This window comes from Pseudophryne corroboree, chromosome 3 (genome assembly GCF_028390025.1).
Source record: "Pseudophryne corroboree isolate aPseCor3 chromosome 3, aPseCor3.hap2, whole genome shotgun sequence".
NCBI classification, from domain to species: domain Eukaryota; kingdom Metazoa; phylum Chordata; class Amphibia; order Anura; family Myobatrachidae; genus Pseudophryne; species Pseudophryne corroboree.
Window position 1 is genome coordinate 180,742,479 of NC_086446.1, and position 24,959 is coordinate 180,767,437.

Genomic DNA, 24,959 nt, shown 5'->3' on the forward strand with positions numbered 1-24,959 from the left:
TTTCTGATAATACGAGTACCACCAAAAAGGGGTATTATGTTCGGTGAGGAAAAACTACCTGTAGTTTTCCTGAATCTGAGAAATTAAATGAAGTGTGTGATGATGCGTGGGTTTCCCCCGATAACAACTGATAATTTCTAAAATGTTATTGGCATTATATCCTTTCCCGCCAGAGGTTAGGGTGCGTTGGGAAACACCCCCTAGGGTGGATAAAGCGCTCACACGCTTGTAAGAACAAGGGCTCTACCCTCTCCTGAGATGGCTGCCCTTAAGGATCCTGCTGATAGAAAGCAGGAGGGTATCCTAAAATGTATTTACACACATACTGGTGTTATACTGCGACCAGCAATCGCCTCAGCCTGGATGTGCAGTGCTGGGTTGGCGTGGTCGGATTCCCTGACTGAAAATATTGATACCCTAGATAGGGACAGTATATTATTGCCTATAGAGCATTTAAAAGATGCATTTCTATATATGCGTGATGCACAGCGGAATATTTGCCGACTGGCATCAAGTCTAAGTGCGTTGTCCATTTCTGCCAGTAGAGGGTTATGGACACGACAGTGGTCAGGTGATGCGGATTCCAAACGGCATTTGGAAGTATTGCCTTATTAAGGGGAGGAGTTATTTGGGGTCGGTCTTTCAGACCTGGTGGCCACGGCAACAGCTGGGAAATCCACGTTTGTACCCCAGGTCGCCTCTCAACATAAGAAGACGCCGTATTATCAGGCGCAGTCTTTTCGTGGGCAAGCGGGCAAAAGGTTCCTCATTTCTGCCCCGTGACAGAGGGAGAGGAAAAAGGCAGCAGAAATCAGCCAGTTCCCAGGAACAGAAGCCCTCTCCCGCCTCTGCCAAGCCCTCAGTATGACGCTGGGGCTTTACAAGCAGAATCAGGCACGGTGGGGGCCCGTCTCAATGAATTTCAGCGCGCAGTGGGCTCACTCGCAAGTAGACCCCTGGATCCTTCAGGTGATATCTCAGGGGTACAAATTGGAATTCGAGACGTCTCCCCCTCGCCGTTTCCTAAAGTCGGCTTTACCGATGTCTCCTTCTGACAGGGAGGCAGTTTTGGAAGCCATTCACAAGCTGTATTCCCAGCAGGTGATAATCAAGGTACCCCTCCTGCAACAGGGAACGGGGTATTATTCCACACTGTTGTGGTACCGAAGCCGGACGGCTCGGTGAGACCGATTCTAAATCTAAAATCTTGAACACTTACATACGGAGGTTCAAATTCAAGATTGAGTCACTCAGAGCAGTGATTGCGAACCTGGAAGAAGGGGACTACATGATGTCTCGGGACATCAAGGATGCTTACCTTCATGTCCCAATTTACCCTTCTCACCAAGGGTACCTCAGGTTTATGGTACAGAACTGTCACTATCAGTTTCAGAGTTATCCCTTACTTGGACGATTCCCTGATAAGGTTAAGATCCAGGGAACAGTTGGAGGTCGGTGTAGCACTATCTCAGGTAGTGTTGCGGCAGCACGATTGGATTCTCAATATTCCAAAATCGCAGCTGATTCCGACGACTCGGTTTCTGTTCCTAGGGATGATCCTGGACACAGTCCAGAAAAAGGTGTTTCTCCCGGAGGAGAAAGTCAGGGAGTTATCCGAGCTAGTCGGGAACCTCCTATAACCGAGCCAAGTCTCAGTACATCAATGAAATGGTTCTGGGAAAAATGGTGGCTTCCTACGAAGCAATCCCATTCGGCAGATTCCACGCAAGAACTTTCCAGTGGGACCTGCTGGACAAATGGTCCGGGTCGCATCTTCAGATGCATCAGCGGATAACCCTGTCACCAAGCACAAGGGTGTCTCTCCTGTGGTGGTTGCAGAGTGCTCATCTTCTAGAGGGCCGCACATTCAGGACTGGGTCCTGGTGACCACGGATGCCAGCCTGCGAGGCTGGGGAGCAGTCACACAGGGAAGGAATTTCCAGAGCTTATGGTCAAGCCTGGAGACATCACTTCACATAAATATCCTGAAGCTAAGGGCCATTTACAATGCTCTAAGCTCAGCAAGACCTCTACTTCAAGGTCACCCGGAGTTGATCCATTCGGACAACATCACGGCAGTCACCCACGTAAACAGACAGGGTGACACAAGAAGCAGGAGGGCAATGGCAGAAGCTGCAAGGATTCTTCGCTGGGCGGAAAATCATGTGATAGCACTGTCAGCAGTATTCATTCCGGGAGTGGACAACTGGGAAGCAGACTTCCTCAGCAGACACGACCTCCACCCGGGAGAGTGGGGACTTCACCCAGAAGTCTTTCACATGTTTATAAAACTCGACAAGTATTGCGCCAGGTCAAGGGACCCTCAGGCAATAGCTGTAGACGCTCTGGTAACACAGTGGGTGTACCAGTCAGTGTATGTGTTCCCTCCTCTGCCTCTCATACCCAAGGTACTGAGAATTATAAGATGGAGAGGAGTAAGCACTATATTCGTGGCTCCGGATTGGCCAAGAAGGACTTGGTAACCGGAACTTCAAGAGATGCTCACGGAGGATCCGTGGCCTCTACCTCTAAGAAGGGACCTGCTCCAGCAAGGACCCTGTCTGTTCCAAGACTTACCGCGGCTGCGTTTGACGGCATGGCGGTTGAACGCCGGATCCTGAAGGAGAAAGGCATTCCAGATGAAGTCATTCCTATCCTGATCAAAGCCAGGAAAGATATAACCGCAAAACATTATCACCGCATTTGGCGAAAATATGTTGCGTGGTGCGAGGCCAGTAAGGCCCCGACGGAGGAATTTTCAACTAGGTCGATTCCTACATTTCCTGCAAACAGGAGTGTCTATGGGCCTGAAATGGGGGTCCATTAAGGTTCAAATTTCGGCCCTGTCAATTTTCTTCCAAAAAGAACTAGCTTCAGTCCCTGAAGTTCAGACGTTTGTGAAAGGGGTACTGTATATACAGCCTCCTTTTGTGCCTCCAGTGGCACCTTGGGATCTAAATGTAGTTTTTGGGTTCCAAAAGTCACATTGGTTTGAACCACTTAAATATGTGGAGTTAAAATATCTCACATGGAAAGTGGTCATGCTGTTGGCCCTGGCCTGGGCCAGGTGCGTGTCAGAATTGGCGGCTTTATCCTGTAAAAGCCCTCATCTGATTTTCCATTCGGACAGGGCGGAATTGAGGACTTGTCCTCAGTTTCTCCCTAAGATGGTTTTCAGCGTTTCACCTGAATCAACCTATTGTGGTGCCTGCGGCTACTAGGGACTTGGAGGACTCCAAGTTGCTAGACGTTGTCAGAGCCCTGGAAATATAGGTTTCCAGGACGGCTGGAGTCAGAAAATCTGACTCGTTGTTTATTCTGTATGCACCCAACAAGCTGGGTGCTCCTGCTTCTAAGCAGACTATTGCTCGTTGGATTTGTAGTACAATTCAGCTTGCACATTCTGTGGCAGGCCTGCCACAGCCAAAATCTGTAAAAGCCCATTCCACAAGGAAGGTGGGCTCATCTTGGGCGGCTGCCCGAGGGGTCTCGGCTTTACAACTTTGCCGAGCAGCTACTTGGTCAGGAGCAAATACGTTTGTAAAATTCTACAAATTTGATACCCTGGCTGAGGAGGACCTGGAGTTCTCTCATTTGATGCTGCAGAGTCATCCGCACTCTCCCGCCCGTTTGGGAGCTTTGGTATAATCCCCATGGTCCTTACGGAGTCCCCAGCATCCACTAGGACGTCAGAGAAAATAAGAATTTACTTACCGATAATTCTATTTCTCGTAGTCCGTAGTGATGCTGGGCGCCCATCCCAAGTGCGGATTGTCTGCAATACTGGTACATAGTTATTGTTACCAAAAAATCGGGTTATTGCTGTAGTGAGCCATCTTTTCTAGAGGCTCCTCTGTTATCATGCTGTTAACTGGGTTTAGATCACAAGTTATATGGTGTGATTGGTGTGGCTGGTATGAGTCTTACCCGGGATTCAAAATCCTTCCTTATTGTGTACGCTCGTCCGGGCACAGTATCCTAACTGAGGCTTGGAGGAGGGTCATAGGGGGAGGAGCCAGTGCACACCAGGTAGTTCTAAAGCTTTACTTTTGTGCCCAGTCTCCTGCGGAGCCGCTATCCCCATGGTCCTTACGGAGTCCCCAGCATCCACTACGGACTACGAGAAATAGAATTATCGGTAAGTAAATTCTTATTTATTTTTTTTAATTGGGATTGTTTATGAACTATGCAGATTAACAAAGAAAAAAAATCAGAATTTCTGTCTTGTTTGTTCATTCCGGCATCACGCGAGTATTACTGGATGAATTTGTATGGCGTTTTCACTATTGTTTAGCTTAGTGTCCTAGAAAGAAAGTGAGGTTTCTGTAATCTCGACGTGACATCAGGGAGAAAGGAAAAAAGTGACGCTTGGCACTCTATTCGCGCAGTGTGCAGGCTCCTAGAGTCCAAAATGAATATATGTATATAAATAAATATTTAAAATATACATATATTATAATCGGGGAGAATGCTGAAGGCATCGGGGCATATATATACAGTGTGTGTATGTATGTATATATATATATATATATATATATATATATATATATGTATGTATGTATGTATATATACATATATATATATGTATGTATATATATAGCAGCAGAGGCGGCACTCTGTAATAGCCACACTGTACAGCAGGTTAAAGCTACAACGTTTTGAAGATTTACTTCGTCTTCAGTTTACAACAAGTACAAAAGTGAACATCCCCACATCCCCACCATTTGCAAGCGTGCTCTGGCACGGGTCTGGGATGAGGATGCCCTCTGATGACGTCAACACCCGGGCAACCAGTTACAATAACACACTTATAAATTAAACATACATAGCGACACTAAACACTGTATGTGGTAGAGATGGGCAACTCTGATCTTTTCCATGAGCGGCTCTGAACGGTTCAGCTCATCGAAAAGAGACGGTTCTTTTGAACAGCCCATGGCTCACGACTCACTAATTACATTAATATTGGTATTCGTGCAGCAGCACCCACTTTACCATCCCCTGCCCCTCTTCTCCAGGGGAGGAAAATAAAGAGCCGCCCTTTACACATCCTCTCTTAAAAAAAAAAAGGAAAGCACACATACATATACTTATAATTACACACCTGCAATAAATAACAGACTCCACGTGAGCGGCGGTTCACCTGTGTCTGCTCTGTCTGTGTGTAACTGTGAGAGATCATTCATGACTCATGAGAAGAAGTGACTCGCTCCCGGCTCCAGGCAGGAATTAGAGAACAGAGCCGGCGCAGTGAGCAGTTCTTCACATACACTTACTCAGTGAAGAACCGCCGCTCACTGCGCCGGCTCTGTTCCACTTCCTGCCTGGAGCCGGGAGCGAGTCACTTCTTCTCATGAGTCATGAATCATCTCATTACAGTTACACACGGACAGAGGGAGCTGACACAGGTGAACCGCCGCTCACTTGAAACGGCTCACGGCTCACTTAGTAGAGCCGGCTTAAAAGAGCGGCTCAAGATTGAGCTACACATCTCTAGTATGTAAATCATCTGGTATTCCAATATACAAAACGGCTAATAGTAGCAAGGCTGCTAGGTTTAGTGTGTTTCACTTAGCCTCTTACTGTGTATCACTAAGGATACAGGAGGATCTCTGGTGCTTGCGGTCACATAATCGCTTACTGGCCGATGAGCTAACGATGTACACGTGCATCTTTGAATTTAGGCGCCATGGCACGAAGGGGCTTAGCTCCACGCGGGGAGTCCCGGCTTTCATCGCGGCTATCGTACTTCCTGTGAATGGGACTCATGCTGCCCTCTCTCTGGCGTCTCCACGTGCAGCGGACAGAAGCCAGATACAGCGCGGTCCGGAGGTCCTGGAGGCGTGAGTGTGGGAGGCGGAGGTTGTAGGAGTGTTGGTACTCAGACACTAACCTAATATCAGGGAAGTGTATTTTGTGTGCCTGATACATGCATATCACAGCGCTGTTTAAGGCAAATGTGACTTTCCTCCCCGTCTAGCTTTCCTTCTAGATTTTTCCTTTCACTCTATCTTCTTTTATCTCTTGCTAGATTCTCTACACAGTATATTGTAGACTTATACAGTATGGCAGGAAAAGGCACATCGTCTAAAGCTTCCCAGAAGCTCTTTACTTGCAAAAAAGTATAATAATAAGTTTACACAGGGACATTCAGAGGTATCTCTATTTTGTGATGCATGTGAACAAGCTCCTATTTCTGATTCTGGTTCTAACATGATTCAGCTCCAGTCTGGTTAACTCGGTTAACGGGGGTGATGGCTGATCTCTCAGCAGAACTGGCCGCTTCTCGTAGAGAGAGAGAAACTACAAGACCTCAGAGTTCAGATATAACACGTATACCTGAACCAGCGTGGGCACAGGCCTTGGCCAAGTCAGTAGAAGGACTTACCAAGGCCATGGGTCCACTAAAGCCTTCTCCTCCAACTAACACCACGGTTTCCAAAAATAGATTTTTACCTGTAGTGTTACAGTCCGACGAGTCAGACTGAGGGCATGCCTATGTTGGAGGAAGGGGAGGTAGGTCAGGAATTGGAGCTTGACAACCCTGTTAAAGATTCAGAAATGGTTTCTGAGGGCCTAGAAGCGCTTATTTCAACGGTCCGCCAGGTCCTACAAATTACTGACTCAGATAAGGGTACACCTTAACCTTTTTACTTCAATAAGAAACAACGGTAAGCTATTAAATTCCCAGAATTAGACGATCACCTGGCATTAGCATGGAAACACCCTGATAAAAATGTTTAGGTTACTCCCAGTTTTATGGCTTTTTATTCCTTTCCAGCAGATAACAGAGTGAAGTGGGAGATTCCTCCGTTGGTGGATCCCTCACTTTCCTGACTACCCAAGAAAACTATCCTCCTGGAGGAAGTAGCAACGGCTTTAAAGGAACCTGCAGACCGTCGACTGGAGACGACCTTAAAGGCAGCAGGGAGTACTGATTCATCCTACACTGGTAGGCTCTTGGGTTAACAAAGCTGTCGAAGCCTGGGCTGAGCATTTGGCTTTAGAGTTAGTCAGGGGTACCCACAGAAGATCTGGTTATGTTAGCAGAACATATCTGAGAGTCTGCCATTTACTTGGGAGATGCATCTAGAGACACAGGTACAGTCGCCTCTAAAATTTCAGTGTTGGCTATTTCTGCTCGTAGAGCACTCTGGCTCTGACAATGGCAAGCAGACACGGAGTCCAGGAAAGCGGTTGAAGCCATACCTTTTATGGATGAATTATTGTTTGGTCCTGAAATTGGACAAACTAATATTCAAGGCAACTGGAGGAAAATCTACGTTCCTTCTATCAGCCAATCCTGCTCCCTGCAAGACATACTCTGGTCCATCTTTTCGTTCTTTTCGTGTTACTTCCAAATTCAGAGGAAGAACTAGAGGTGGAACCACAAGTTCCAGAGGCAATAGAGGACAAGGTTGTGCTATCGTGGCATCTCCTACAAACCAGGAAGCCAAGTCTACAACTAAGCCCCACTGCATGACGGGCTTCTCTCCCACCTGGGTTCCTACCAGTACCAAACCACCAACTACGACAGGGGTTTTACTCCAGCTTGTTCGTGGTTCCAAAACCCATCCTGAACTAGAAATCTCTCAATCCGTTTTTACGAGTGTTCAAGTTCAAGATGGTATCCCTTTGATCAGTTATTGCTGGACTGGAAGCGGGGGAGTTCATGGTGTCTTTAGACATTAAGGACACCTATCTTCACATTCTCATTTGGACACCTCACCAGTAATATCTTGGGTGCGCAGTTCAGAATGCACGTTATCAATTCCAAGCCTAGCCCTCCAGATTGTCCTCTGGTCCACGAGTCTTCACAAAGGTGATGGCAGTTATGATGGCTCTATTACGCACTCAGGGAGTGAATATAATACCTTATCTCGACGACTTACTACTCAAGAATCAGTCCAAGAAGATTCTACTGCGGGACATTGGAATGACTCAGCAATTACTCATCCAACACGGTTGTCTCTTGAACTTTCAAAATACTCATCTTTAACCTACCAGAGACTCCCACTTTTTGGGGTGGATTCTGGACATGGTTCAAAAAAGGATTTTTCTACCTCAGGACAAGATTCACTCCATTCAGACAATGGTGAGACAGGTCCTATTACATTCTCGAGTTTCCGTTTACTTATGCATCTGGCTACTGGGGAAGATGGTAACCGCCTTCGAGGCTATACCATTCGGAAGATTACATTCCAGGATTTTTCAACTAGATCTACTATCCCAGTGGTCAGTATCACATCTGTTCCGCCATCAGCGGGTGCAACAGACTTCATGGACACGGACGTCTCATCTTTGATGGACGAAATCATCAAACCTATCTCAGGGGAGAAGATTTGCCACATCCAAATGGACTCTCCTCCCCACAGATGCCAGTCTCCGAGGTTGGGGAGCGGTGACATCGATTCATCAGTTTCAAGGACGATGGTCGGTTCAGGAAGCTACTTTACCCATCAACATCCTCGAATTACGAGCAATTTACAATGCTCTGAGGTTGGCTCTACCCTTGTTACAACACCGAGCGATATGTGTACAGTCGGACAATGCCACGGCTGTGGCTTACATAAATCGGCAAGGGGGCACACGCAGCAGAGCAGCTATGTGGGAGGTATCCCGCATTCTTCAGTGGACGGAGGTCTTTGCGGAGGCAATATCATCTGTGTTTATCCCGGGAGTCGACAACTGGGAGACAGATTACCTCAGTCGACAGGATCTACACCTGGGAGAATGGGAACTTCATCCCCAGGTGCCCACAAACTGCCGCGTTACTGCTCCTGTTCAAAGGACCCACAAGCAGAGGCAGTAGATGCCCTGCCCTGGCAATTACAGTTTTGTATACCTCTTCCCACCGTTTCCACTGGTACCTCGTCTTCTCAAACGAATCAATAAGGAGAGGATCAAGGTACTACTGGTGGCACCAGACTGGTATCTCAGATCATGGTACGCAGATCTGCACAAACTGTTAATCACCGATCCGTGGCCTCTACCACTTTGAGAGGATCTAGTACGACAAGGCCCTTTTGCTTATCCAGACTTAAAGTGGCTGCTTTTGACGGCTTGGTTGTTGAGAGGGCCATTCTGATGGACACAGGTATTCCTTCAGCTGTCATCCCCATTATGTTACGAGCTAGAAAGGAGATTACCTCTCAACATTATTACAGAATATGGAAAGCTTATGTCACTTGGTGCGAGAATCGTTGTGTTTCTGCTACAACTTTTAATCTGTCCAGACTCTTCACTTCAGCTTGGGATCTTTAAAAGTACAAATAACTTTCTATTTTCTTCCAACAGAATTTGGCATTGATTCCCAAAGGTTCAGACCTTTTTCCAGGGCGTACTTAGACTGAGACCACCTACGGTTACGCCTATGGCTTTGTGGGACCTCGACTTGGTTCTGTTCTGTCTTTTCTTCAGTCCTCTGTTTTTGAACCTTTGGAATCCACGGATTTAAAATATCTCACGTGGAAGGTGGTTTTGCTCTTAGCACTGGCTTCGGCCAGAAGAGTCTCGGAACTGGGAGCTCTCTCCTGTAAACCACCGTATCTTGTTTTTCATTCTGACAGAGCGAAATTACGCACCTGTTTGTCTTTCTTACCAAAGTTTGTTTTGGCGTTCCATATTAATCAACCGATAGTGGTTCTGGCTCTGACTGATAACTCCCCTTCAGCACGGTCTCTGGATGTTGTCAGAGCCCTGAAGATTTACGTGGACAGGATAGCTTCTCTCTGCAAATCTGATTCCCTGTTTATTCTTTATGACTCCTTTCTTCCTGGTTGACCTGCATCCAAACCTTTATCTAGGTGATTTCGCTTTACAATCAGTCAAGCTTATCTGGCATCAACCAGACAGCCTCCACAGGCTATTTCAGTGCACTCGGTCGGTTGGCACCTCCTAGGCGGCTGCCAGGGCGGTCTCTCCGACCCAATTGTGTAGGGCAGCTACTTGGTCAGGCCGGCATACTTTTCCTTAAGTTTTACCGGTTTGATACTTTCGCCGCTTCAGCCTCTCAGTTTGGCCGAACGTGTGTTGCAGGGTTCTCGGCACTCTCCCGCCCAACAAGGGAGCTCTGGGACGTCCCCGCAGTCTTAAGCCTTCCAGTGTCCCCTAGTGGATGAAGGCGAAAACAGGATTTTGGTACTTACCGGTAAATCCCTTTCTCCGATTCCACAGAGAACACTGGACGCCCACCAAGCGCTTCTTTCCCTGCAATGCTGTATTATGTTTTACAGTTACTTGTGACTGCAGTTTGTTCTACATATATCGACCTTAGGTTATTCTTGGTTTTCATGTTCCTTCACTGTTCTGTTGCTCTTATTTCACCTCCTCCTCTGTTGTCGGGTCCTCCATCTCTCCTCGGGCTCAGTTTCTCTAACTGGTCTAGACGTGGGGTGGAGGGAGAGGAGACAGTCACATGTTTAAATTCTTAAAGTGCCTGCTCCATCTGCCACCATCTATACCCCACGGTCTTAAACCTTCCAGTGTCCCCTGTGGTATCGGAGAAAGGGATTTACCAGTAAGTACCAAAATCCTGTTTTCTGAGTGCCGTCCTTTCTGGGGTAGATTGTGCGTTATTCATCTGGATGAAGTACCGGGGCACATTATCCACGTGACAGAGTGCTGGCAGTCATGTATTATATATATATATATATATATATATATATATATATATATCTATACACACAAAGTTTCAGTAGTCTGGGGGGCACTCTCCACAGACAAATAATCCAATCAGTGTTTCCAGACTTCATGCGATGGCTGTATTTGGACGATGTTTCGATTCTCTAACAAGAATCTTTATCAAGACAAGTCTCAATCTTTTTCATAAATGTAGAATCCAAGTAACAGCAAATGATAGCTACCAAGAATAAGGCAAAGAAAAAACAAAAAAACACAAAAACAGTCTCACAGGCCCAAACACAAAACATCACCGCTACCTGGACTAAGAGATATCTAACATCATGCAATATGCAGAATGTGGTACGTGTATAGTTTATACACCCAAAAAGGATGTGTACTATTGCACAGTAGCTTCAATGCAGTAACAGGGAAAAGAAGAGACACATTCACCAGTACCAATCCAGTAACCCAAAGGTATACTTACTAGAGAAAACCAGATAGCTACAGAAGGGGGCATAGTAACAAAATATATATATATATATATATATATATATACACACACACACACACACACACACACACACACACACACACATGCTAGGGTGTTCGACGCCCCCCTGCACACTATTAATTTGTGTCCTCCCATATTTTACAAAGGGACAGCACGCGTCAAAAAGGGGTGTGGTCTCACAAGCAAGGGGCATGGCCACACAATAGTACACTCATTTCAAATTACGCCACACAGTAGCACAATCTTATTCACTTCACCCCACGCATAGTAGTGCTGTTTATACACATAATGTCCCCAGTAGTGTGCCGCTTATACACATAATACCCCTGTAGTAGCGCTGCTTATACACATAATGTCCCCAGTAGTAGTGCTGGTTTCATATAATGCCCACAGAAGTGCCACTTTTACATATTATGCCCCCACACAAATACATACACATAGATACACACACACACACACACACACACACACACACACACACACACACCCCCCAGTGGCGGTACTTGTGGTACTCTTCCGTCCTATCCCAAGTTCACAATATGCCACATGGCTATCTGTGACAGGAGAGGCAGTGGGTGACGGAAAGGAGGATAAGGTGACGGGACAGGCAGACGTGGTCAGGGACAGGCAGAAAATGATGGGGAGGGGGTGACAGATATAGGGAGAGGATGGCAAGGACTGGCAGCGGGTGACAGGGATAGGCAGAGGATGATGGGGAGGGGGTGACAGGTATAGGCAGTGGGTGACAAGCAGTGCATGACAGTGTGAGAGGAAGAGGGATGTAGTTACCATCCTGGCGGTCGGGATCCCGGCAGTCAGCATATCGACGCCAGGATCCCGACCACCAGAATGCCGACAGGGGGCCGAGGGCTATTCCTAATCATGGGTGTCCATGACACCCATAGAGTTGGAATAGAACCTGTGGCGAGCGCAGCGAGCCACTGAGAATGCAAGGGGCTTCGTTGCACTCGCCCCCCTGCTGGCATTCAGGTGGCCGGGATCCCGGCGTCTATATGCTGACCGCCGGGATCCCAGCCGCCGGTCAGCCGTACCCAATGTGAGAAAGAGGGTGACAGGGAGAGGCAGTGGATGATGGAGAGTGTGATATAGGCAGTAGGAAACGAGGAGAGGGTGCGGGTGACAAGGAGAGGTTTACAGGTATAGACCATGGGAGACAGGGAGAGGGTGACGGGTATACGCAGTGGGAGACAGGGAGAGGGTGACAGGTATAGGCAGTGGGTGACAGGTACAGTACATGGTAGTTGGTGACAGTTATAGGCAATGGGAGACAGGGAGAGGGTGACCGGTAAACTACACACCTGTGATGGCTTCAGCAGCCAGCTACTGACAGTTGTCCTCAATGGCTCTGCCCTCCGGCGATGTCTTTGGTGGGCAGTAAAAACTTTACTGTCACAGCCTGACCCCGTTCTCTCCATTAGCTCTTTATGTGACCGGATGCTCTCGATGTTGGGTAAGAGGGGGGTGAGGCGCCATAGGCAGCTTCAACTGCTCTTTCGGCTTCCGCTACTCACAGGGAAGCCGCTGCTCTAGAAGCCTGACGGGCGCTCTGCAGCATCCCCTCTTCCTGACTCTGTCACTCCTTACCTCCAAAGACCTCAGCGCCCGCTCCACTATTAGGGCTCCTTCCTCCCCTGTGGCAGTAAGCCTCAGATAGGAAGAGCCAGACTGGTCGGGAGTGAAGTGGAGTAGTGGGGAACAGAGGGGATTGGCGCCCCTCCTCCTCTGGCAAGACTGTGGACCTCATCTTTCCCCAGCAGCAGGCTCAATCTATACTAGGAACAGGACGGACCGGAAGCGCGATGCAGCACCGGCAGCTTATAATGATGACTCATTATAATGATGCCAGCTTCAGGTCCCTTAATTGCGGTGGACCTCTGTGCTATGCAGCGGGTGCACCGGCGGAAGTTCTGCCGCTGACATACACATAGATATACACACACACACTCCCACACACATACACACTTTTTCACTCACTCTCCCCCAACTTACCATCTGGCAGGCAGGATCTGTAGCAGTTTCTGTCTGTACTCCTCTGCAGCCTGGTTCCGTGTAGCTCCGCCCCCTTTTCGGGCTGGACCGTGGACTGTGACATAATGCTGTCAGGGAAAGGAGGAGGCTTTATCATGCTGCCGATGCTGCTGCCTGTCAGTGTGACAGGCACAGCGGCTGGCAGCAGCAGGGAGGCCAGGCGCAGCACATAGATGCAGAGCAGGGAGAGCACCTCTCCTACCCGACACCTACCTGCTTTGCATCCCTTTGCCGAGCGGGTAGTGCCAGGCCTGTGTGTGTGTGTGTATATGTGTGTATATGTGTATATATATATATATGTGTGTGTGTGTGTGTGTGACCTCTTATTACAAGTGTATAGGGTTTAGCCTTCCTACGCAGCTAAACTCTGCCTGTCTGGGCGTGATCAGCGCAAACACAAACCCAATTGAATTTTGGAACTTTATACGGGAGATCGGGCGCTCAAAACAATTGAATTCCCTCCCTGTGTGTGTATCTCTCTCTAGACCCGAATACTCTAATTAGATAACAGGTTTCACAGGATCCTGGGTCACTTACAGCCCTCTTCCCTCTCCTATGATTGGGAAGCTCCGACAGTAGTTCATGAGACCTGATACTCCTCTGTCGCTGCCTGCATGGCATACTGTCCTGCTTGCATGTTGGCTGCCTGCCTGGTTTTACTGCCGCATATTTGGGAGAGCTAGTGATTTTAGTGTGCTCTGGCCGGGGTAAGGTGGGCTGTGCCCCCCCCTACTTCCCTTCCCTATTAATCTGGCTATGTATGTAATGATGATGTTGGTCATAGAGGTTATATTATACAACTCTGCAATTTACCTAGCAACACTTTTATTGCTTTAGTGCTCTGTAAGAGTCCCATGCAGGCAAAGAATTTACACTGCAAACAAAATCTAATTATTATTATTTATCTTAAAATATGAGCTAATACTTCTACTTCCCATTCTGAATAATTGCCCATACTTAAGTATTAATATCAGTATTGTTTTTGGACAGAGAGCCTTCACTCTCAGGCGGAGACGTGGACGAAAATGCCGGAGAATAAACAGCAGCGTCACCACAGAGACCATCTCTGAAACCACCGAAGTTCTCAATGAGCCGTTTGAGGATTCTGACAGAGATAACCCTGAGCCTCCGCAAAAGGACTTGGACCAAAACACTGTTGTCAGAAGATCCAGCCAACAGCAGCTCAGTCCTAACACTGAGGCATCAGATGCACGAAGTAGAAGGGAAGAAGAGTCATGTGCAAGTATGTGACTAAAACCCATCATTATAGTGATTATTTATTCTTCATGTTATAATGTGCAAATTATAGGGAATCCCAGCTGTACAGTATAAAACATTAGGGTATTAGATGCCACCAAGGAGTTCTGTGTTTATGCCCAGCTTTACTCAGGGATAAATCCTAATATTTACAGTTTACATTATTTTCTTTTAAACATTTCTTTTATTGAAGCAGATAAATAAATCACAGTTGACATGTCTTCCTGAAAGATAAATTAAATAGATATCGAAATACAATAAAATTACACTTTTGTCGTTTGGCAGAAGTGATCAAATATTTTGATCAATGAGAATAGATACCGATTATGACTGTAGTGTCAAAGAAACATTAGGTGAACATAAAATGAACAAGGGCCAGAACCATGGCCAATACCCACAGAACATGGGACTACACCAACACTGGGGGGTCTTGTAAGTACACTCTCGTTTCATACCACAAAGTATTGCGAAAGCATCGTATAATTACTTCTTTGGTAGGGGTTAGTAAAACTTCAGTAAAACTCTCCCAAGTGTCAAAGAAGTTTTCCGTACGGGATTCTTTCTGGAGAGGCTTCTAGCCAGTCCATGTTGCAAATAAAAAAAAAATTTCTCTAAACATCTCTAGAGTTGAGGCTGAGCTATGCATCCATAGTTGTAAGATTGACTTTCGGGCTGCCGAGGAAATAGCCAATAAAAGTTTTTTAAACTACTTTGGGGGCTCTAGTACCTGGAGGCAGTATGCCGAAGATTGCCCATTCAGGTGTAAAAGGTGCGTAACTGACTAAATGTGTGGAAGAGAATTTCCAGATGTGCAACCAAAACCTCCTAATCAGTGGGCAAGCCCAAAGACAATGATATAAATCAGCAGAAGTGTGACCACATTTAGGGCAAGAGGAATCCGCTAATATACTAATTGTATATCCTCTATGAGGAGATATGTATGAGCGATGGAATATATTATAATACATTTCAGTATATTTTGTTGCGGGAAAGGTAGTGACCGAGATAAGTAACAAGGTCTTCTATTAAGGAGGGGAAATGTTCCAGCCATTTAGTCATCCCTGTTTTTATCAAAGAATAATCAATGTTTTGGTGAAGAAATTTATAATAGGAAGAGATAGTACCCATAGACAAAGGAGGTTTTAGTAGGAAATTATTCATGGCATTGTCCCAGTTATTTAGTGGAATCATTTGTATCACCGTCTGCACATAGTGTTGCGCTTGTAAGAACGCTATCTTATGGGGAACTATACAGTCGAACTGTATAGAAGCATCTGAGTATAAAAGAGGTTTATGAGAATCGGGGTTGATCAATTGACCAATATAAACTAGTCCTTCGGAGGCCCACCTAGTGAACGGTTGGTTTGCCTCGCCAGATTGAAATTGTGGGTTTTTCAAAAGAGGTACATGGATAGTATAATGTTGATGGATTTTATATTTATATCTGAGTGTCATCCATACTTTGCGTGTGGTCATTAAAAGAGGGTTATTTAATAGTTATATAAGGACGTCCGTGTCCGTTAAGTGTAGAAACGCCACAAGTGATATTTTTGGTGTAAAACCTTGTTCTAAGAACGAGTTGGCATAGATTTGGTTATTGGTTAACCAATCTTTAAGCTAACGAATATGTGCGGTATGGCTATATAATAAAATATCTGGAAAACCAGTGCCACCATTAATTTTACTTTGGCAAAGTTTGAACAATCCAATTCTGTCACGTCCATTATTCTAGATAAATTTGCGAAATATGGAGTTAATTTCTGTAAGATCTTTTTGAGATAGTAATACTGGGAGAACCTGTAGAGCAGGTATGTCCAAACTGCGGCCCTCCAGCTGTTGTGAAACTACATATCCCAGCATGCCCTGACACAGTTTTGTTGTCAAAGAATGCTAAAGCTGTGTCAGGGCATGCTGGGATGTGTAGTTTCTCAACAGCTGGAGGGACGCAGTTTGGACATGCCTGCTGTAGAGGGTACAGAAGTTTGGGGAAATGTATGATGCGTATCAGATTCGCTCAGCCCAGCGGAAATTTTTGAGATTAGTTCTTCACATATGTGTCATATAGATTATTAATGTTTTTGGGGAGAAGTATGCCTAAATATGAGATTTGTTTTTTAGCCCAATTTACAGGTATATGTGCTGCCAATGTAGGGCGATAAAATCCTCTTTTTAAATAGAATGCCTGTGTTTTATCCAGGTTGACTGTGAAATCAGACACAGAGCCCAGTTCGTTGATCACTTTTAAAAGTGGGATCAATAAGAATCTTGGGTTTGATAAGTATATTAAAACGTCATCTGCAAACGCTGTTAGTTTAATTTCAGTTTGGCCTACAGAAATGCCCTTTAACAGAGGCCAGGATTCAATTATCCGCAACAAGGGGTCCAAGGACAAATTAAATACAATAGGAGATGGGGGCAACCTTGTCGGGTGCCACGGCACATAACTATTGATGCATTTTTGGTGCCATTGATCAAGAGAGAGGTGGTCGGGGATTCATAAAAAAATGTAATCAAGTTAATGAAGTTTGGGCCAAATGCACGGTGAGTTAATATACTAAATAAAAAGGGCCATGATACTATGTCAAAAGCCTTTTTGGCATCGAGACTCAAGCATGTTTGGAGCCATCGGGTTATTATTGGCAGCTATAATTGCTGCAATCGCTGTATGGATACGTTACACCGATAGTCGTCCGCTTATAAATCCTACTTGATGGGAAGAAAAAATAGAATTAGAAAATGATTGCAGTCTAGTGGAAATAATTTTGGATAGAATTTTAAAGTCCACATTAAGTAGGGTTACAGGACGGTAAGAGCTTAATAGGGTTGGGTCACGGTCGGGTTTTGGAATCAGAGTAGTGAAAGCATTATTGAACGTAGAATAGGTAGGATGACTTTTATGTATTGAATGATAGAGTTCCAATAATGTAGGAAGAATATCTGTTTTTAGAATTATAAAGTATTCCCCTGAGAACCCATCAGGTTCAGGAGTTTTGCAAGTATGTAGAGATGCTATTGCCGAAGTTATTTCCAGTTTAGTTATGTCTGCATCTAATAATTCAATTTGCTCAGACGTTAGTTTAGGTAACTTGGCTTCCCTAAGTAAAGAATCAATGGAGAATTGAGTCGAGGGCACTGCTGAATATAAATCTTTATAGTACCTGCAGAACGCTGATTCTATATCTGAAGTTTTTGTCAGAAAGGGGGAATTATTATCTACCTTAATAGAAACTGTATGGCTTCTTCGTCTATAAATTTTGGTTAAGGAGGTCAATAGGCGACCTGTACGTGCACCCCATCTATAATATCTGTTTTTCGTATAATCCAATCGCAATTGAGCTTGAGTTAATAGGAAGTCTTCCAATAAAGATTTTGCCTGTTTATATATGACGAAGTTCTCTTCCGAAGTATTATGTAAATAGGTTGAAAATTATTTTTGGAAGCCATCTTGAAGAGAGTCATATTGTTGCTTTTGAGTTTTATTGCAATTGGAGATGCACGAAATTATGTGACCAAGCATCACAGACTTGGAGGCCTCCCAGAAAAGGACAGGATTATCCCAGTGAGAGATATTGTTGTCTACGTAGTCTTGCCAGTGCTGTTGAAAATATTTTCGAAATGTTCCGATTGGAACAAATAAGCCGGGTATTTCCAGGTGCGGTGTTGAAAACTAGTAACTGGCAGTTTAAAAGAGAATTCAATGGGGGCGTGGTCAGATATGATTATGTCTTTAATATTATCTGAGTCCACTGCTGTAACTAAGCTATCAGCCACTAGAAAATAATCTATTCGATATGTGGAGTGGTGAACTCCTGAAAAAAAGGCAAAAGTCTAATCCGATGGATGAAAAAGTCTCCATATGTCAGTTATTTGTGAATGCAACATAAATTTAGTTAATGCAGTCCAATTAGGATTAGGAGTAGTCAGGGATTTATTTAATAATGGGTCTTTCACTGTATTGAGGTCACCAATTATCAAAGTAAATGTTTCATGTTAACTTAAGAGGAGAGAGATTTTATCCAGAAATTCTGATACCTGAGAATTGGGGGCATATAGGTTTAATATAGTATATGAGATGTCCCCTATTTTAACGTCCAGGAGCAAGAATCTACCGTTTGGGTCTTGGACTGTGTCCAAAATTGAATAGGATATACGTCTAGAAAATATGGCCAGTCCTCTAGATTTATTTGTATAGGAAGCTGAATAACAGTTGCCAAACCATTTTGCCTGAAGGGATGAGCCATCTCCAACCCTCCCAGTGGGTCTCTTGAAAAGATCTAACCCGGACATAATTCTTTTGCAAGTGAGTTAAAACCCTTTGTCTCTTGATAGGGGAGTTGAGGCCTCCAGTGTTCCAAGAGACTCATTTAATCGAGTCAGAAGAGGCAGAGTAAGGAAGATTATATGTAGTTTGTGCCATTACCCAATCCCCATTTTAGTCACAGTATATACAAAAAGTAGTAAATAGTAATTGAGGGGTCTCTCATCCCAGCGAGTGAGAGATATCCCCTGAAGGCAGGCGGCAGCTCTGGTCTCCCTTTCGACATATCGATCAGGAGCAACAAACCAGTTGTTCACATAAAAGAAATTTTTTTAAATCTTAAACATGTAATATAAAAAAATGTATAAAAGCAAGGTGATCTGCTTCAATGTCTTTTTCGAATTTTCCTCCATTTGAGTAAACAAGGAGGGCTTCAGGCGTAACACTGAAGCCGTCCAAACAAAACTTAAACACACACAATAATTCACTATAAAACAAAAAACATGTGTTACAGTATCAAAGCAAATACTGTCAACAAGGTAACAAAAAGGGGGAAACATAGCATTTTGACAAAAATAGGTAAGACCGTAGGAACATTTTTCCAATTTAAATTAATTTAGAGATCTGTTAGGAGAGTGTGTTGGTGAGCTTTGAAGACTAGGCAGTGGCATGAAATGCCTATGAGCTTCATCTGGGTCATCAAAGGTGAAAGTACGTCCATTATCCGGAACCATTAGTTTGGCTGGATAAAGGAGGGCAATACGCTTTTGAGAATCAATCAAAAATTTGCAGACTGCGGAGAAAGCTCTCCGCTTCTGGGTGGCAGCGGCTGAAAAATCCTGGAAGATCAAGATTCTGCTACCATTAATCACAAATTGATCTAAGTTTTTATATGCTCTCCTCACCAATTCTTTTGTACAGAAGTCAAGATAACGAGCAATTACTGGTCTGGAGCGGAGGTTTGAACCCTCTCTCTCTATTGCCACCCTATGTACTCTTTCGATTTGTGGTAATTCAACTAGTCCTGGTATCTTTAAAGCGGGCAGAATAGTATTAGTCAGAAAATCATTTAGGGCATCTGGTTTTATATATTCCGGAATGTCAATAAATCGAAGATTGTTTCTACGATTTCTATTTTCAAGGTCCTACAATTTATCTTGGCGTTCCCTAATAACCGTGGCGGAGGAGTCGTGGGAGGTTTGTACTATCTGAGCAGCATCTTCCACATCACTCACCCTCTGTTCTAATTCTGAAATACTAGAAGTATTAGAGGCTACTTCTCTGAGGGTCGCTTGGAACGAGTCGTTAAATTCGTCCAATTTTTTATCGATGTGAGGCATGACAGGATTTCTTTTGCTGCTTGGGAAATAGAGGCGGATGAATCCGCCTGGAGTGCAGGTCTATGTTTATCAGGCAAAGGGACCATCGGAGTGTTATTTTGGGGTGAAGAACTTCCAGATTTTTGGTTCTTGTTTTTAGGCATGGTGTCTGATGATTTTTTTTTGTGAGGAACGAGTACAAGTGGGTGTGTGCAAAAATGTATCCATGAACCAGATAAAGTCGTTAGACAAGTGTTAAAGAAGAGCAATATATGTTCATCAGAAGTCTAAATCAGCGAAGTAGGGACAAACCATATTTATGCAATAATTTCCCCACAAAATATTTCGGGAGTTAAACCATACTCAGGCACAGATTGGGTTCCAGAGAAGAAGAAATAAAGGGGGGGGGGGGGGAGGGGGCACACTGCAGAGCTTACATATTGCAATGGCTCTATCACATTCAGCTATAGTACCAAGCGCAGTTATCAATAACAGATGTAAGTAAACAAATCACAAGGTGGCAGCAATAGAGTATGAGAGCAGTATTATGGTAATACTAACCCTCTGGGAACAGGTAAACAGTTTATGGCTAGCACACACAATCAAAATATTGAAAATTAAAGAAAATCAGCTAAAGAGGAAAAGGTGTGTGAGCAAAGAAGCCCAGATACCTCTAATGTGTTTTATCAATGTTATTCACAAAGAAACATACATTGTCAGATAAGCGGAAATACAGGCAGTTAGACACAATATATGAGAGACACAAGCTCCCAGGACTGGTAGTATATAATAATAGAGTGGCAAACAAGGCATTGACACTGTTGCATCCAGTAAGGCTCTGTCATCCAGGTACTAGTAAAGGTGCGCCAACCAATCAGGCCAGAAGGTGGATATCAGCCTGGCGTTCCGGGAGCAGGGTCCACCAAATAGAAGGTCCGGGAATGAGTGTCACCAGATAGATGGTATATCGGCGGGTATCGCCAAATAGGTGGTCCTGGAGTGGGTGTCTCTAAGTAGGTGCTACAGGAGCGGGTGTCACGGGCAGGTAATGCGGGACCAGGCATCGTCAACCCGGGGAGTCGGGCGCACCCGTTACAGAGTGGGATCACGGTTTCACTCGAGCAGAGGGAGCGGGAGGGCACAGGAGCAGCACATTGTTACACACCGCCAAAGGCGCCTGTCCGATAGATCACAAGCCGCTGCACTGAAGAGTGTGGCACACCCAGCCAGACAGCAGCGTGACCCCACAGCTCAGCGGAAGGTAATTGGGAAGCATATGTAGCCCCCGTCACAGCAGATGTCCTTCCTGTCACAGCCAGGGCTCCAGGTTCCAGAACTCGCGGAGGGTGAGGAGGCAGCTGACACGGTAATGAGTCTCCACTCAGGAAGGGAAGCGGGTTCCGGGGGGGGGGGGGGGTCGTGGGTATGCAGCAAGATAGTAGCAGCCTGGAAGCAAAGTCCACACGGAGTACAGCAAAGACCCGGTCCCGTCTTGTCAAGATGGCGTCTGGTAAGGTGTGCAGTGTACAGGCCAAGATTTTGGCCGGACTTCGGAGAGGTATAGTTGAGGCTCCGGGCGTCTCTAAACACACACCACTGAGTCCTCACGGGTTCCCCTGTATGTGAGTACAATACCGGTGGCCTGTTACAGCGTGGAGACGGTGTTCGGATGAGATTTGCCGGACGCCGAGTACGGAGCTCATGTAAAACGTGGCCATCAAGGATGCCCCGCCCACCGGAAGTCAGTTTACATTATTTTCCATAAAAATGTATACTTAATTCTGTACATCTAGAGTATCCTGCCATCTTGGAATTCTTTGTCATTTTATTTGTGTCAAGCAAGTTATAACATCACAAAACACTTAATATCTACTATATAAAGTGAAAATGTGTCTTTCTAAACAAAGCCACAGTTTACAAGCGAAGATCGTGAAATTTGAAATACAAGCGTATTAAAACATGGCAGAGGCAACTAACAAAATTAGAAATCCCTAGGGGGGGGGGAGACAGCAGCACAGAGAATATCAGCAGACAGCATAACTCTGGAATACCTGCAGCAATTTACAACAAACTTGGGACACATATGACTTACACTCTGGAAACAAACACTGTGGGGGTCAGACACCCCTAGCACCCCTAGGGGTGGGACAGCAGTACAGAGTATGTCAGCAGAGAGCATAACTCTGGAAGGCCTGGATCAATTTACACCAAACTTTGTAACCATCTGACTTACAATCTGGGAACAAACTCTGTGGGGGTTAGACATCCCTAGCGCCCATAGGGGAGGGACAGCAGCACAGAGTATTTCAGGAGACAGCATAACTATCGAATGCCTGCACCAATTTAAAAAAATTTGGTACACATATGACTTACACTCTGGGAACAAACACTGTGGGGGTCAGATACCCCTAGCACCTTTAGGGGTGGGACAGCAGCACAGAGTATGTCAGCAGATAGCATAACTGTGGAAGGGCTGGAACAATTTACACCAAACTTGGTACACATTTGACTTACAATCTGGAAACAAACTCTGCGGGGGGTTAGACACCCCTAGGATTGGGACAACAGCACAGAGTTTTTCCGGAGACAGCATAACTCCAGAATGCCTGGACCTATTTACCACAAAGTTGGTACACATATGACTTACAGGCTGGGAACAAACACTGTGGCGGTAAAACACCCCTAGCACAGAGGCAGCAGCGCAGAGTTTTTCAGCAGACAGCATAACTCTTTAATGTCTGGAGCAATTTACACCAAACTTGCTACACAAATGACTTGCACTCTGGGAACAAACACTGTGGGGGTAACACACCATTAGCACCCCTACGGGTGGGCCAGCAGCACAGGCTATATCAGGATATGCATGATATCTCAGTGATGACAGGGCTGCATGTGACAGGGCCAGTGACATGATGTTAGAAGGGGAATGCAGGTAGCACAAACCCACAGTTATATAGTGGAAGTAGCACGGTCCCCCAGCAGCACAGAGTATATCAGGAGATACATAATGTGCTGCGCTTTATAATAAAGGGTGAAAAAATCGATAATTTCACAGGGGCATTGACATGATGTGAGGAGGGGAATAGAGGCAGCAGGAAGCCACAGACTGAGAGTTGTATAGTGGGAAGAGCAGGATCCCTTGGGGGACCAAAAAGTGCGTCAGGGAAGCAAGATATGCCTATATACTAGATCTCCAATCAACGTAAATTAATGAACAACTATCATTCTAATTTATCATCCTCATCCTGTAGCAAAGCACGGGTATTCCGCTATCTACAATGTTGTTTATACTGTGTGTTTAATATTTACATTTATTTTTGTAAACAGACATTTTTAAAATCCCGTGCAACGCCGGGTACTCCAGCTAGTTAAGATATATTTTATAGTAGCGTTTACTTATGTTAATGTCAATTGCAAGGGTGTAAGTTCATACCAGATACCTAGAGGCAAAATAGATGGTGGTGCTACGCCCTGCCCCCGTAGCTCCTGCTATCTGCCGACGGCCATCAGCGCATGCGCAGTAGCACAGCTGATGGGGCAAATGAGGAAATAATCTGGTCGCTTTGCAGTGATCACTTTGGACACTCTTGTATTGGAGCCCCTGTAGCGGTGACTCACCAGTGGTACGTTCTGGGCGAATAAAGATTCCTTATTGCCGTGAATTGTGGTGATGAGGATTTTTATTTATTCGGGGTCATAGATGATAACACTAATCAACACTCATTTTTATTGGCAATCATATTAGAGCGATTTTGGGACAACTTTTTGGTGCTCATTCCAAATATTTAATCAGTTTTGCTATATTGACTCAAATTTTTAAGATCCATGGATAAAAAACACAATAGACAACATGATCCGCTCAACTGATAGTGGCCGATCACTTATGTACAGAGGGGGAATACCGAGAGTGAACATCTAGAATATTTGCATGTCTCATTTTCTAGAATGTTCCAGTAGATTTACATATACACGTGTTATGGCTAAATTCCCTATTAAGTGAGTTTATCCATTATTTTAAGAAAAAAAACAAAATCCAAAAAAACTTTCATTTTTGAATACAGCAACCCTAAAATACCCTAAATTCGTCCAAATATCTTTGGCAACTAAACTTTTTTTTTTTTGGGGCTGTGTAATAAATACAGCCCTAAAAGTTTTATTTTAGCAATTAGTGCCCCACATTACAGCTCATTATGTGGGAAGCGTTTAATTTTCCGGTTGTCGGGATCCCGGCTGTCAGGAGACCGATGCCGGAATCCCGACGCCCTGTGAAAATATCAGCTCGGGTGGTGGTCCACATCACTACCCGACACCGGGCCTGAAGTGTGGCGAGCGCAGCGAGCCCGCAAGGGGACACGCTGCGCTCGCCACAGATATTCCAGCTGTTGGGATCCTTCTCAGTAAGGATGTCTAGTTCTCCTGTATCAGTGTCCTGCATAGGTGTCTGTTTCCAGGAGTCTTTACTGCAGCTCACTCTGTGGATGCAATAGACAGCCGAACCTGCTTGGGGACCACCAAAGGACTGCAGTAAATCTGATCTCCCTGCACATTAAATAATTGATTTGCTCCCGTTACTGCTGTAGTTGTTCAGCAGCCTCTTGGTGGTTTGTACTGCACCTTTTCTCCCTCATTGGTATCGCCCCCTCCGAAAAGCTAGCACCTGGAGGTCAAAGCTTCTATTGCCTCCAGGAGTTACATCACTAGTTATTTGAATATTAACTATATATTTAGGGAACAATATGTGTTTAGGGTTCATGCTATATATATAAAATGTATTTCTGCATGTAGTATGCGTTCAGTCCTGATTTATGCTTTTACTTTGGTTTGCACTATTAAGGAAATGCAATAGTTTTATTTCTCTCAAGGCAATTAGTAAGTTTAAAGCTGACATGAGTTTCCAAATAATTACAGTTCTTATTGTTTTGTATAGTTTAACACATGCAAA

General features: G+C 45.0%; 1 protein-coding gene across 10 annotated transcripts in view; it reads left to right on the forward strand.

The window, feature by feature from the left end:
- KAT6B (lysine acetyltransferase 6B) overlaps window positions 1–24,959 on the forward strand; it is a 340,449-nt gene that overhangs the window by 310,363 nt on the left and 5,127 nt on the right. For all 10 annotated transcript variants that reach the window (XM_063958656.1, XM_063958655.1, XM_063958654.1 and 7 more), the window contains one exon: window positions 14,174–14,426. In XM_063958656.1, the coding sequence (XP_063814726.1) occupies window positions 14,174–14,426 (253 nt within the window). The remainder of the gene's footprint in view (window positions 1–14,173; window positions 14,427–24,959) is intronic.